The sequence below is a fragment of the Narcine bancroftii genome, chromosome 3 (assembly GCF_036971445.1).
Source record: "Narcine bancroftii isolate sNarBan1 chromosome 3, sNarBan1.hap1, whole genome shotgun sequence".
Taxonomy (NCBI): domain Eukaryota; kingdom Metazoa; phylum Chordata; class Chondrichthyes; order Torpediniformes; family Narcinidae; genus Narcine; species Narcine bancroftii.
This window is the reverse complement of record NC_091471.1, coordinates 230,619,016-230,634,164: the sequence shown is the minus strand read 5'-3', so window position 1 is coordinate 230,634,164 and position 15,149 is coordinate 230,619,016. Positions and strand designations below refer to the sequence as shown.

The 15,149-nt window shown below is 50.9% G+C and overlaps 2 protein-coding genes across 2 annotated transcripts in view; one reads left to right on the top strand and one right to left on the bottom strand.

Moving 5' to 3' along the window:
- Positions 1-10,005: 10,005 nt before the first annotated feature.
- LOC138756765 (uncharacterized) lies at positions 10,006-11,549 on the bottom strand. Its single transcript, XM_069923150.1, has 2 exons — positions 11,542-11,549; positions 10,006-11,197 (listed from the first exon to the last, which is right to left on the bottom strand). Exons 1-2 carry the CDS (start codon positions 11,547-11,549, stop codon positions 10,006-10,008), a joined length of 1,200 nt encoding a protein of 399 aa, XP_069779251.1.
- A 52-nt stretch (positions 11,550-11,601) lies between these two features.
- LOC138756764 (protein kinase C alpha type-like) overlaps positions 11,602-15,149 on the top strand; it is a 97,400-nt gene continuing 93,852 nt past the window's right edge. The window contains exons 1-2 of the mRNA XM_069923149.1: positions 11,602-11,792; positions 14,551-14,582. Coding sequence (XP_069779250.1) covers positions 11,602-11,792; positions 14,551-14,582 — 223 coding nt within the window. The remainder of the gene's footprint in view (positions 11,793-14,550; positions 14,583-15,149) is intronic.

Here is a 15,149-nt window from a genome sequence, read left to right as displayed (position 1 = left end):
TAGAACATCTGTGGATAGTAGACCGTGGACCTTTCTGCGTACGAATTAAAAATGCGCCGTGGTCCTGGAGAAATGCTATCTCACCTTTACCGTGCAAACATGGTATGAACGATGTATAAAGGTGACGACTGGGCTTACATTTTCCCAGGCTTTGCCACCAAGCAGTGATTGGTGTCTGTCTGGGACTACCACGAACCTGAGGTGGTCCTTGTTATGTGTAACTCTCACCTTGAGTTTATGTGCACCATTCATGTCGATGTGCTGTCCATTGTGGAACTTGAGTTAGACTGGATTTGACTGGATGTATGGCTTTATCTTCATTTCCCTGAGGTCGTGCTCACAGATCAAATTGACCTTTGCCCCTGTGTCCTGCTTGAATGAATATCTGCTCCATTTGCAGGCAATGACACCATCCACTGGTTCTGCTCAACTTTGCATGCTGAGCTGTTCAGCGCCCATTGGTCTGAAACCTTCCTGCATTGCTGTCGCCAGGCAGTTTCTCCGACAGTGTGCACACTTTCACTTTCGTTTCCCTTTGGAAAAACATTGCTTTGCATGGTGATTCTGTCCTTTGCACTTGTTACAGACTTTACCCTCGCACCCTGCCACCACCACCCTAGGCAGAGGGGTTCACCCACTTCATTGCCGTGGCCCTCTTGCACTCACTCCCCAGGCAGGGAAGTCCCTGGCTGGGTTGGCCATCGCCACCCACGCCCAGAGCAGCTCCATAGGCCTTCTTACCTCTCTGGGACTACACCGTGACTGTGGACATCGAACACTGCAGCACAGTCCAGACCCTTCGGCCCTCAATGTGGTGCTGACCCATGTATTCCTTAAAAAATATATATATCAAACCCTTTCTGCCTTCTTCCATTCGTGTGTCTAAGAGTCTCTTAAATGCCCCCAATATTCCAGCCACCACCACTACCCCCGGCAAAGCATTCCAGGCTCCCACAACTCTCTGTGTAAAAACTTACCCCTGACATTTCCCCTAAAGAGAGAATATAATGAACTGACTGCAATACGGAAAATTAATATTCAGTCATAAATAAAGTGCTAAGTGAGACCCCTGACTGAGTTTGTCGTTGAGTCTGATGGTGGAGGGGTAGCAGCAGTTCCTGAACCTGGTGGTGCAAGACTTGTGGCATCTGAACCTCTTTCCTGATGGAAGCAGCAAGAATAGATTTTTAGGTACATATGGGCTGGCACAACATCAAGAGCTGAAGGCCTGTACTGGGCTGTGATGCTCCATGTTCTCCGTAACAACAGGATGCAGAGCTGGGCAGAGAAGTTGCAGATGGAGTTCAATCCGGATAAGCGTGAGGTGATTGTAGGTAAACTGTCGTGTATAAATTAACTGGTCAGGCACATTCAGCTGTACCTACGGCTCCTCCCCCACAGGCTCCTGTGTAAAGGGGACTGTTCCTCTCCTCAGTGCAGGGGCAGTCGCGCAGTATGGATAGGCCGTTGTTCTTTAATGAATAAAAGCCTGGAAGGACAAACCAGGAGGCTGAGTCCAGGGTTCGTTGTCGGTTACTTAACAGTGTGGAGGAACCGAGAGACCTTTGGATCCAGATCCGTACACCCCTCAAGGATGCCACGTAGCTTGATAGGATGTATAAGATGGCCTGTAAGATTAGTTGGGGGGATTGAATTCAGGAGTCGAGAGGTCCTGCTGCATGAGGACACAAGGGCAGCACAGGTGGTGTAGCAGTCAATGCAACACTGTTACAGCACCAGCGATCAGGACCAGGGTTCAAACCCTGCGCTGTCTGTAAGAGTTTGCACCTTCTCCCAATGTCTGTGTGAGTTTTTCCCGGAGGCTTTGGTTTCTTCCCACTGTTCAAAACGTACTGGGGGTTGTAGTCAATGGGGTGTAATTGAGTTCCGCTTGGATCTGTTCTGGACCCCCCCCCCCCCCCACAGCTCTCTGTGATTTTTATAAATGACCCAGGTGAAGAGGTGGAAGGATGGGTCAGTGAGTTTACGGATGTCACGAAATTTGGAGGAGATGTGGATGGAGCTGAAGGTTGTCAAAGGTTACAAGAGGATATCGACAGGAGGCAGAGTTGGGCAGGAAAGCGGCAGATGGGTTCAATCCGGACAAGGGTGAGGTGATGGATTTTGGACAAACCAGGAGGCTGAGGATTCATGGTTGGTTACTTCAGAGTGTGGATGAACAGAGGGACCTTGGGGTCCAAATCTCTACATCCCTCAAGGTTACCATGCAGGATGATAGGATAATTAAGAAGGCCTGTGCGATTCATTAGTCAGGGATTGCGTTTAGGAGTTGAGAGGTCACGTTACAACTCGAAAAAAATCTCTGGTGAGCTCCCACTTGGAGAATTGTGTTCAGTTCTGGTCACCTCATTACAGGAAGGATGTGGAAGCTACGGAGAGGGGGCAGAGGAGATTCACCAGGACGTTGCCTGGATTGGGAAACAAGTTTAATGAGGCATGGTTCGCAGAGCTGGGACTTTTCTCTTTGGAGCATAGAAGGATAAGAGGAGACTTGATAGAGGTCGAGAAGATTCTGAGAGGCGTCAATAGGGTGGGCAGTCAGCGCCTGTTTCCCAGGGTGGGATCAGCAAACACCAGAGGACGTGTGTATAAAGTGGAGGGAGGGAAGTTTAGAGGAGACGTCAGGGGGAAGTGTTTTACACAGAAAGTTGTTGGGGCCTGGAATGCCTTGTTGGGAATGGTGGTGGAGACGGGAACATTGGGGGCATTTAGGAGATTCTTCAACAGACTCATGGATGGAAGAAAAACAGAGGGTTAGGGATAGGGAGGGTTTTTTTCCAGGAATATATGGGTGGGTACAACATTGAGGGCTGAAGGGCCTGGACTGTGCTGTCGTATTCTATGTGGGAATTCTTCTGTACATCTCTAACAGTTTCTGGAAGGTTCTCCACAGTCAAAGGCATTTCTGAATCCTCCGAGAGCTCCATCCGACCCAGTTTCTAAGAATAAGTTTGTGATCCTGATGCAATTTTCATTTTAATTAGTCCGTGATCATCCCCCTAATAAGCTCGGTCAAGGTTCAATTGCCGGTGGGAAGTAGGTTGCCTCATGAGGACTGACGTGTGTTGGTCGGATTCATTGTGGAGCAGTGCAGGCAGTCTGCTTTCTGCATCCCATCTAAACCTAGCTCCATCCTGGCACCCTGCCCCCCTCGCTCTGTGACTTCAAAGTGGGGGGGGGGCGGTCTGTCTATGAGCCCCTCTGTTTCTCCCTGTCAACCCGGTCTGGACCTCCAGCCACCACTCACTGCAAACTGCCCTCTGCCTCATGTATCTCCATTGTAGAACCAGAGAACATTACAGTCTGTGCCGAACCATTCTCCTGCCCTGTCCATACCCTCCGTACTCCTCCCATCCATGTACCTGTCCAAATTCCTCTTCAGTGTTAACAATGACCCTGCATTCACCACCTCAGCTCGTTCCACACCCCACCACTCTATGTGAAGAAGTTCCCATTTAAACTTCTCCCCCTTTCACTCTTAACCCATGTCCTCTGGTTTGGATCTCCCCCCAACTCAGTGGGAAAAGCCGACCTACATTGACTCTGTCTGTCCCCCCTCATCATTTTAAAGCCCTCCATCAAATCTCCCCTCATTCTTCTACACTCCAGGGAATAAAGTCCCAACCTGTTTAACCTTTCCCTGTAACTCAGTTCCTGAACTCCAGGTAACATCCTAGTAAATCTTCTCTGCATCTCTCTATCTTATTGAGATCTTTCCTGTAGTTTGGTGACCAAAACTGCACACAATTCTCCAAATTTGGCCTCACCAATGTCTTCTACAACTCCTGTACTTAATACCTGTGACATCACTTTCAGGGAATTATGCATCTCTATTCCCAGATCCCTCTGTTCTACCACATTCCTCAGTGCCCGAGTGTTCACCGTGGACGTCCAACCTTGGTCGGTAAGTCTATACAGATTTGTTCATATCAGTAGTGTTAAAACCTATGTGACTGGCGTGGCATGACTGAACCTTTCAGACAGAGGGATGAGGAAGGGAGGGAGAACGGGGAGTGGGCTGGCAGAATCGAGAGAGGTCAACGTTATTGCCAACCAGTTGGAGAGTGCCCAGATGGACAGCGACGAAAGCTTTCGAAGCTCACAGATGGATCTGGACCAGCTGGAAAAATGGCTGATGGAATTTAATGCAGACAAGTGTGAGGTGTTGCATTTTGGAAGGACAAACCAAAGTCGGATGTCCACAGTGAATGGTCGGGCACTGAGGAGTGCGGTGGAACCGAGGGATCTGAAAATACAGGTACATAATTGCCTGATGGTTGGGACATTTAGCTTCACAAGTGTTTGTGAGCACTCAGGTCTGTTTAATGCTTCATGGGCCTGTGCCACCCAATTAACACCCCATTAACCTACAACCCCCCCACCCCGGTAAATTTCGAGCCTCGGGGGAAAACCCATATAGTCATGGGGAGAATGTGTAGGCTCCTTACAGACAGTGTGGGACTTGAGCCCCAGTCGTGATTGCTGTGCCAACCGTTGCACCAACTGGGCCACCCAGTGAAAGTCATCGTGAAGCTGAACAGGGAGAAAGCAGGAAGAGACATCGGCCAAACCTTAGGACGACCCCCGACATCAACAGTTTGGAATGTCATTGGGAAGAAAGAACATCCTGGTGAGTTCAGTCATTGCAAAGGGACTGGTCAGCCAAGGAAGACCTCTACGGTTGGCAGCAGAAGAATTCTCGTCATAGTGAAGAAAAATCTCCAATCGTATGTCCGACAGATCAGGAACACTCTTCAGATGTGGATGTGTCGATGACTACTGTCCACAGAAGACTTCATGAACAGAAATACAGTTCTAGTTTATTGCCATCTGATTGTACAAGTACAACCCGATGAAACAGCGTTCCCCAGTCCTCGGGGCAAAGCCCAGACATAACTCATGCACAGACAAACGATATGAACTCAGGACAGGTATTCTTCAATACAAATAAATGTGAATACGAGAGCCTCGGGTGGTCAGTGTGAGCAGTTCCTTTGGTTGTTTGTCATTCACGCTGCCCTGTGGGGAGAAGCTGATCCCCAGCCTGGTGGTGCTGGCTCTGATCCTCCTGTGTCTCTTCCCCGATGGGAGCAGCTGGAAGATGCTGTGTGCGGGGTTGGAAGGGGTCCTCGATGGTTTTGGGCTCCCTCTTTGGACAAACAATCCCTGCAGATCACGCCGATGGGATGGGGGGGGTGGGGGTGGTGAGGGAGTAGGAGGGAGTAGGAGGGAGACTCCAAGGTCCCCCTGCAATATGCAAGCTATGGCCAAGGTGGTGTGCTTTGGATCTTGGGCCGTTCCATTGCTCTGAAACAGGCTGATCTTGGTCTCCGTCCAGTAGACCTTTTTAAACTGGGCAAGCTGTCGTCTGGCCATCCTGTTTCTGCAGCTAATGAGTGGTAGGCTTCGTATTCCTGTTTGATGGCAAATCTAAAACTCTGGAGCACAGGCGGTGGTGGGGGGAGAGTGAAATAATGGGAAAAAATGTCTTTGTCCCAGACATTGGGCTGCACAGTTACAGCACCAGCGACAGTGCTCCAGTCCCGCACCGTGTCTGCAAGGGTTTTCCCCCTGGGGGGCCTCTGGTTTCCTCCCACCATTCGAAACAGACTGGGTTGTCAGTCAATGGGGTGTAAATTGGACGGCGTGGGCTCGAGGGGTGGAAGGGCCTGTTTCCGTGCGGTATGTCGGACGTTCTCTGTATAGTAAATCCCCAATATCCAGGATTTAAGCAACTGGCAGATAAAATCGAGGAAAATAAATTTTAAAGTTTAAAGTAGATAAGAATAAAATGATAGGTGAAAAATACAAGTGTTTAAAATTGTAAATGTTTTCTGAAGTAACACATAAACATGAACACTCGGAGAGAGATAAGCCAAACAGACCCCCCACCCCCCTCCCCCACAATCACTGAGTCTCTGTGGATTTGCCTCCAGCCCCCACAGCCACACATCAGCGACCCTGGCTCCTGATCCGAACCTCCAATATGGCAAGGAAGCCCTCCAGCCCCCTCTCGCTTCCCGATTCCGATACTTGATACAAGTCCCTTGACTGCAGTCTCCAGCCTCCCGCAGCCTGTGTGGGTTCCCCGCCTCGAGCCACCGGGTCCCCGCAGTCTGTGTGTTCCTTGGCTGCAGAGCCCCTCGCTGGTCCATTGCCGTCTTTCGCGGGTCGTCTCCTCTGCTTCTCCTTCTCAGATGGGCGGGGGGTGGTACGGGTGGTGGTCTCCCCGTTTTTTTGCACCCGTCCTCCACTTCCCCTCGTGGCCGTGGGATTTCGCTTACCAATGTACAGAGATGCCAGCATCAGGACCGGGCAGTGGGACCCTACGGAGCAGCACAGTGTCTCTGCTCCCTGCACTCTATGGGTCCACACCAGCGCTGCCGTGTTCAATGCCCATATCTTCGCCCTCATCCACCTTCTCGGTCACATCTCCAGAAAACTCCATCAGGTTTGTGAGACCTGACCTCCCGGATACAAATAGAACCACAGAGCGGAGAAGCAAGCCCATTTGCCCTTGTAGTCTGTGTTGAACCATTTTTTTTTGCCTCGTCCCTCCATGCCCCTCCCATCCAAATTCCTCTTCAGTTTTAAAATTCAGCCCTCATTCACCACCTCAGCTCTTTCCACACCCCCACTGCTCTCTGTGTGAAGATGTTCCCCCTAAACCTCCCCTTTCACCCATAGCCCACATCCTTTGGTTTGGATCTCAACCCCCCTCAGTGGGAAAAGCCAACCTACATTTACTCTGTCTGTCCCCTTCAGAATTTTAAACCCCTTGATTAAATCTCCTCTCATTCTTCTACGCTCCAGGGAATAAAGTCCTCACCTGTTTAACCTTTCCCTGTAACTCAGTTCCTGAAGTCCTGAATCCATCGTGCAGTAGAAGGGTCCCTGTTGGTCTTTCAGTATAACAAGATTGGGCTAATAGCTACGGAGAGGGGGCAGAGGAGATTCACCAGGACATGGCCTGGATTGGGAAACGTCTTTATGAGGCAAGGTTTGCAGAGCTGGGGCTTTTCTCTTTGCAGCATAGAAGGATGAGTAGAGACTTGATAGAGGTTGCCAAGATTCTGAGAGGCATCGATAGAGTGGACAGTCAACACCTGTTTCCCAGGGTGGGATCAGCAAACAACAGAGGACGTGTGTACAAAGTTAGGGGATATGTCAGGGGTAAGTTTTTTTACACAGAGAATTGTGGGGGCTTGGAATGTCTGGGATGATGGTGGAGGCTGGAACATTGGGGAAATTTAGGAGACTCTTAGATAGACACATGGATGGAAGAAAAATAGAGGGTTATGGGGTAGGGAGGGTTTAGTACCTTTTTTTGGAAGAAATATATGGGCCAGCACAACATCAAAGGCTGAAGGGCCTGTAATATGTTCGATGTAAATGCTGCCGCGTCCTCTGCAGGGAATTTAGGGAGTTGTCAGAGATTTGAAATATTGCAGTCAACGGGCAAGGGATATTTTGGATCGGCGCTGAAGATTCCACTCAGGAACCCCCGTACTTTGGGGCACTGATAAAACACGTGACTTTGGGGGCAAGGTGGGGGGGGGGGTTTGCGAGTAACTGATTCCACTTGTCTACTTCAGGATAGACTGTTGATGAAGTCTTTTGATAGGCTGGTGATGAAGCAGATCAACTCCTTTCTGAGGGGTGACATAGATCCATTCCAATTTGCTTATGGTAGTAACAGGTCTACGGCAGATGCCATCTCACTGGCTCTATACAAGACCCTAGACCACCTGGACAGTGAATACACATCCATCAGGATGCTCTTTATCGACTGCAGATCAACATGTAGCACCATCATACCCTCAAAACTGACCAGCAAACTCCAAGACCTGGAACTCAACACCCCATTCTGTAATTGGATCATGGATTTCCTCACCTCCAAACCATAATTAATGAAGATTGGTAAGAACTTCTCCACAATCTCCATCAGTACCAGAGCACCACAGAGTTGTGTTCCTAGCGCCCTGCTCTACTCACTTTACACCTACAACTGTGTAGCTTGGGTCGACAACAACACCATCTACAAATTTAACAACAATGCCATGGTAGTGGGTTGTATAAAGGATGGGGTTGAGTCAGTGAACAGGATGGAGATTGAATGGTGCACCATCAACAACCTCACACTCAATGTCACCAAAACTAAGGAGCTGATTGTTGGCTTCGGGAAGGGAAAGCCAGAGGTTTATGATCCAGTGATCATTGGGGGATCAGGGGTGGGGAGGGGGAGCACATTTAGGTTCTTGGGAGTCACTATCTCAGAGGATTATTACTGGACCCAACACACACGAATGTTATTGTGAAGAAAGCATGTCAGTGCCTCGACTTCCGCAGGAGTTTATGGAGGTTTGGTATCTCATCAGAAACCCTGGCAAATTTCTACAGATGGGTGGTGGAAAGTGTGTTGACTGGCTGCATCACAGTCTGGGATGGGGACACCAAAACCCCTGAGTGTAAATCCTTCCAGAAGGTAGTGGACACAGTCTAGGGCATCAGAGGAAAAACCCTCCCCACCATCGGGAGCATCTACAGGAAATGTTGCCATCGGAGGGCAGCAGCGATCATCAGAGACCCTCACGCTCTGTTCTCACTGCTGCCTTCAGGAGAGAGGTGTAGGGGCCACAAGACTCACTCCATCAGGTTCAGGAACAGCTGCTACCCCTCCACCATCAGACTCCTCACTGACAAACTCAATCAGGGACTCATTTAAGGACTCTTACATTGACTTTATTGATATTTCTCTATATATTGCACAGCTTGTTCACATTTCTTTCTTTGTTTACATGTGTTCATTGTGTAGTTTTTTTTATAGTGTTATATTTCAAATGTGAATGATTTCTAATTGACAGAACAGACTTTGAAATTGTCCCTCTTACTCCTGGGTTAGCTGATGTTTGCTCTTCCCTGGATATGACAATGGCTGGACGGGAGAAGCCAGTGAGCAGTGGTGGACGATGCTTCTCAGGCTGGAGGCCTGTGATTGGTGGTGTCCCTCAGGGATGGGTGCTGGGACCATCGCTGTTTGTCATCAATATCAATGATCTGGATGATCATGTGGTGAATTGGATCAGCAAGTTTACAGATGACACTAAGAATGGAGAATTTGTGGACAGAGAGGAAGGTTTTCAAAGTTTGCAGAGAGATTTGGGCCACCTGGAAAAATGGGCTGAAAAATGGCTGATGGAATTTAATGCAGACAAGTGTGAGGTGTTGCATTTTAGAAGAACAAACCAAGGTCAGTCGTCCAAGGTAAAGGGTCAGGCACTGAGGAGTGCAATAGAACAGAGGGACCTGGGAATATAGTTACATAATTCCCAGAAAATGGCATCACAGGTGAACAGGGTTGTAAAGAGAGCTTTGAGTACAGGAGTTGCGATGTTATTATGGTAAAATTGTAGAACTCATTGGTGAGGCCACATTTGGAGAAATTGTGCAGTTTTGGTCACCGAACTACTGGAAAGATCTCAATAAGATAGAAAGATGCAAAGAAGATTTACTAGAAGGAGGGGAGATTTGATGGAAGGGTTTAAAATTATGAGGGGGACAGACAGAGTAAATGTAGGTCAGCTTTTTCCACTGAGGGGAGTTAAGATCCAAATCAGAGGATGTGGGTTAAGGGTGAAAGGAGAGAAGTTTAGGGGAAATATGAAGGGGAACTTCCTAACACAGAGAGCGGTGGGATGAGGAACGAGCTGAGGTGGTGAATGCGGGCTCAATTTTAACATTGAAGAGGTATTTGGATGGGTACATGGATGGGAGAGGTACGGAGGGTTATGGACTGAGAGAAGGGCAGTGGGATGGGGCAGGAAAATGGTTCAGCACAGACTAGAAGGGCCTAAGGGGACTGTTTCTCTGCTGTAGTGTTCTATGGTTCTGTGGTCCAGTGGTGTGGGGTGGGAAGGTGGTTGTGAAAGATTGAAGCAGATCTGGAAAGGTTGGGAGAGATGGGCAGAGGCACAGACTGTGGAATTAAAACCAGGGAAAAGTGAGGGGTAAGATTTTGAGAGGTGAAATGTGGGTCAGACCTGTGATCCGGGGGAGTGTTGTAGAGGGGAGGGATCTGGGGGGAGTGTTGTAGAGGGAAGGGATCAGGGGGGGAGTGTTGTGGAATGGAGGAATCCGGGGTAGTGTTGTAGAGCAGAGGGATCTGGGGGAGTGTTGTAGAGGGGAGAGATCCAGGGGAGTGTTGTCGAGGGAGGGAGCTGGGGGAGTGTTGTAGAGGGCAGGGATCTGGGGGAGGGTTGTAGAGCAGAGGGATCTGGGGGAGTGTTGTAGAGGGGAGGGATCTGGGGGGAGTGTTGTGGAATGGAGGAATCCGGGGTAGTGTTGTAGAGCAGAGGGATCTGGGGGAATGTTGTAGAGGGGAGGGATCTGGGGGGAATGTTGTGGAATGGAGGAATCCGGGGTAGTGTTGTAGAGCGGAGGGATCTGGGGGAGTGTTGTAGAGGGGAAGAATCCGAGAAAGTGTTGTGGTGCGGAGGGATCTGGTGGAGTGTTGTAGAGAGGAGGGATCCGGGGGATTGTTGTATAGGGGAGGGATCTGGGGGAGTGTTGTAGAGAGGAGAGATCCGGGGGAGTGTGGGTGAGGGGAGGGATCTGGGGGAGTGTTGGAGAGTGGAGAGATCTGGGGGACTGTTGCAGAACGGAGGGATCCAGGGAAGTGTGGGAGAGTGGAGGGAACTGTGGGACCATTGTTGAGTGGATGGATCTGGGAGAGTCTTGCAGAGGGATCTGGGGGAGTGTTGTGAGGGATCTGGTGGAGTGTTCTAGAGAGATCTGGGTGAGTGATGTAGAGGGATCTGGGGAGTGAAGTAGAGGGATCTGAGAGAGTGTTGTAGATGGATCTGGGTGAGTGATGTTGAGGAATCTGAGTGTGTGTTGTTGAGTGATCTGGGGGAGTGTTGTAGAAGGATCTGTGAGAGTGTTGTGGAGGGATCTGGGGGAGTAATGTAGAAATATCTGAGAGAGTCTTGTGAACTGTGTGAGTCTTGTGGAGGGATCTGGGTGAGTGTTGGAGAGGGATCTGGGGAAGTGTTGTGGAAGGGTCTGGGGGAGTGTTCTAGAGGGATCTGGGTGAGTGATGTAGAGGGATCTGGGGAAGTGTTGTAGAGGGATGTGGGGGAGTGATGTGGAAGGATCTGGGTGACTGTTGTGATGGGATCTGGGGGAGTGTTATAGAGGGATCTGGGGGAGTGTTGGAGTGGGATCTGGAGGAGTGATGTAGAGGAATCTGCGGCAGTGTTGTAGAGGGATCTGGGAGATCGTTGTGGAGCAAATTTTGCTTTAATATTAGGGTAATCTTCTATACAGACACATGTAATATTGAGATTGCGGGGAGTTTAATGGGATTAACTTTGTAAATTCCTTTCTCAGATCAAATTCAGCGCATTCTCCGAGTTCCAGTCGCTACTTCCCCGCGATTTAACCCTCTGCTCCCTTCTTAAAGCGGTAATGTCATTTTCGTTGCCGCTTTAAGTGGGGTCCGCCCTCCCAAGGAGCGGGTACAAAAGCATCGACCGGTTGCCTGGAGCCGGTGTTGCCACCAGTGGGCAGTCAGAGGCGAGTATGACCGAGCTGGCGAGCCCGGAGCCTGGCTGTCCGGAGCCCGAGGATCCCGCAGCCCCTCTGCCCGGGGCTCGGTTCGCCCGGCGCGGGGCCGTGCGGCAGAAAAACGTCCACCAGGTGAAGGGGCACATGTTCCTTGCTCGGTTCTTCAGGCAGCCCACCTTCTGTAGTCACTGCACCGACTTCATCTGGTAGGTGGGGGAGAGGGGGTGGAGAGGGGGTGGGGAGGCAGGGGGGGAGAGAGAGAGGTGGGCAGGGGGAGAGGGGAGCCCACCTTCTGTAGTCACTCCACCAACCTCGTCTGGTAGGTAGAACAGGGGGAGAGGGAGCAGTGGGGTTAGGGGAGAGGAGAGAAGGGAGCCCACCTTCTGTGGTCACTGCACTGATTTCATCTGGTAGGTAGGGCAGGAAGAGGGGCAGGGGGAGAGGGGGCAGAGAGATGGGGCAAGGAGGGAGAGGGGAGCCCACCTTCTGTTGTCATTGCACTGATCATCTGGTAGGTTGAGGAGGGGATGGGGGGCAGGGGAAGAGAGGGCAGAGAGAGGCGGGCAGGAGGGGAGAGGGGTGCCCACTTTCTGTAGTCTGCACTGACTTATCCTGGTAGGTGGGGGGGCAGAGAGGGAGGGGGTAGCCCACCTTCTGTAATCACTGCACTGACCATCTGGTGGGGGGACTGAGAGAGAGAGAGAGGAAAGGAGAAGGGAAAGATGGGGGGGGGGAGAGAAGGTGAGGGGGGAACGGGGAGGGAGAGTGGAAGGGAGCGGGAGGGAGGAAGGAAGGGGGATGGAGGGGTGGGTGTACAAGATGGGTTACCATAGGGAGGGGGAGAATGGATGGGATGGGTCACTGTAGGGAGGGGTTGAAGCGGTTTCTGTTACAATGTCTGAGGAACACTCGGGTCCACATTCGGGATGTGTTCAGAGGGACAGGAACCCATTCAATGGCAGATGGGAGGTGGGACCAGTATTGGGGGGTGGAGGGAGGTTGGGTCCCTCACTCGGGTCCAGGTTTGGGATGTGTTCGGAGGGACAAGGGTCCAGATCTTTCACACACCAGCACCCCTAATGACCACGAGTCTACAGACCACTTGTATGGATGGTCTGTGATGATCTGCAAGACCACACAGTTACACAACGCCCCAGCAGTCCCCCCCGACTCCACTCCCCACCCAACCACCCCCTCCCCCCACCCTGCCATCCAGACCCTTTGGCCAATAGCTATCTCCACCTTGACCCCTCCCTTCCCTTCCTCACACCCAGTACCCCTGTCGAAGAGTCTCCTAAATTCTCCCAATGTTCCAAGTTCGACCACCATCCCCAACAAGGCATTCCTGGCCCCCACTCTCTGTGTTTATATAAAAAAAACAACAACTTACCCCTGACGTCTCCCCTAAACTTCCCTCCCTTCACTTTGTACACACGTCCCCTGGTATTTGTTGATCCCAGCCTGGGAAACAGGCGCTGACTGTCCACACTGTCGATGACTCTCAGAATCTTGTTGAACTCGATCAAGTCTCCTCTCATCCTTCTACACTCCAAAGAGAAAAATCCCAGCTCTGTGAACCTTGGCTCATAAAGAATTGTTTCCTGATCCAGTCCATGTCCTGGTGAATCTCCTCTGCCCCCTCTCCATGGCTTCCTCATCCTTCTTGTAATGAGGTGATCAGAACTGAACACAATTCTCCAAGTGGGGGGGGGGGGTCACCAGAGATTTGTAGAGTTGAAACGTGACCTCTCAACTCCTGAACCCAATCCCCCGACTAATGAATCCCAGCATCCCACAAGCCTTCTTAATGATCCTATCAACCTGTGCGGTGACTTTGAGGGATATAGGGATCTGGACCCCAAGGTCCCTCTGAAGTAACCAGCCATGGTTTATTGTCAAAGAACATACACGACATCATACCCAACCGTGAGATTCCTTTTTCCTGTGGGCGTGGCAAAATCACCACTAATTGGCAGTGCAAAAAATAAACTGAACACAGCGTAAATGTGTAAACAAATAAAGAATCATGAACAAACTGCCATACAGAGAGAGAAAAATCAGTAAAGTGCACAAGTCCTTAGAGGAGTCTCTGATTGAGTTGCTGTTGAGGAGTCTGATGGTGGGGGGGGGGGGTAGTAGCTGCTCCTGAACCTGGTGGGTGTGAGACTTGTGGCCCCTACACCTCTCTCCTGATGGCAGCAGTGAGAACAGAGCATGCGGCACGTGGTGTGGGTCCTTGATGATCGCTGCTGCTCTCCGATGGCAGGGTTCCCTGTAGATGTTCTCGACGGTGTGGAGGACTTTTCCTGTGATGTCCTGGGCTGTGTCCATGACCTTTTGCAGGGCTCTGTGCTCAGGGGTATTGGTGTCCCGTTCACAGACCAAGATGCAAACTTTCCACCACCCCTCTGTAGAAATTTGTCAGGGTTTCTGATGTCATATCAAACCTCCAGTGATCATCTGAGATGGTGACTACCAAGAACCTAAATGTGCTCCCCCTCCACACCCTTGATTCCCAATGATCACTGGATTGTAAACCTCTGGCTTTCCTTTCCTGAAGTTAACCATCAGCTCCTTAGTTTTGGTGACATTGAGTGCAAGGTTGTTGTTGGTGCACTGTTCAATTTCCATCCTGTTCGCTGACTCATCCCCGTCCTTTATACGACCCACTACTTTGGGATCGTCGGTGAATATGTAGATGGGGTTATTGTCGTACTAAGCCACACAGTTGTGGGTGTAAAGTGAATAGAGCAGGGGGTTGAGAATACGGTCCCGTGTTGCTGTGGAACTCGGCTGTGAAGATTAGAAGATGAAGACTTGTCCTGTGTGTCTATACATGTGTTATGACTGAGTGTGTCTGTGTGCTCTGCACTGAGGACCAGAGAACGTTGTTTCATGATCAGATGACAATAACTTGAGCTGATTTGAAATGAGTTCACTCACACAACTTCCTTTTCTCGACAGGGGATTGGGAAAGCAAGGGTTCCAGTGTCAAGGTAAGGGGGAAAAGCCCTTCGTAACCGCTCCAGGTCAATGCTAGGGACCTCTGCCAAAATGGGAGAGTCATGCACCCCCGGGGTAGGCCACTGAGCAGAATCCCCTCTCTCCTTATCCCGTACTCCCGGGGTGGGACACAGTGAAGCTCCCTCTTTCACCCCCCATCCCGTCACACACTCCCGGGGTAGGAAACAGAGTGAAGCTCCCTCTCCCCCCATCCCATCACACATTCCCGAGGTGGGACAAAGAATGAAGCTCCCTCTCCCCCCCCCGCCCCTCCCATCCCGTCACACATTCCCAGGGTGGGACACAGAATGAAGCTCCCTCTCACCCCCCCTTCTCCCGTCACACACTCCCGGGGTGGGACACAGTGAAGCTCCCTCTCCTGCTCCCCCCTCTCCCGTCACACATTCCCGGGGTGGGAAACAGAGTGAAGCTCCCTCTCCCCCCATTCTGTCACACATTCCTGGGGTGGGACATAGAGTGAAGCCCCCTCTCCCCTGTTCTGCCACACACTCCCGGGGTGGGACACAGAGTGAAGCCCCCTCTTCCCACCCCCGCCCCCC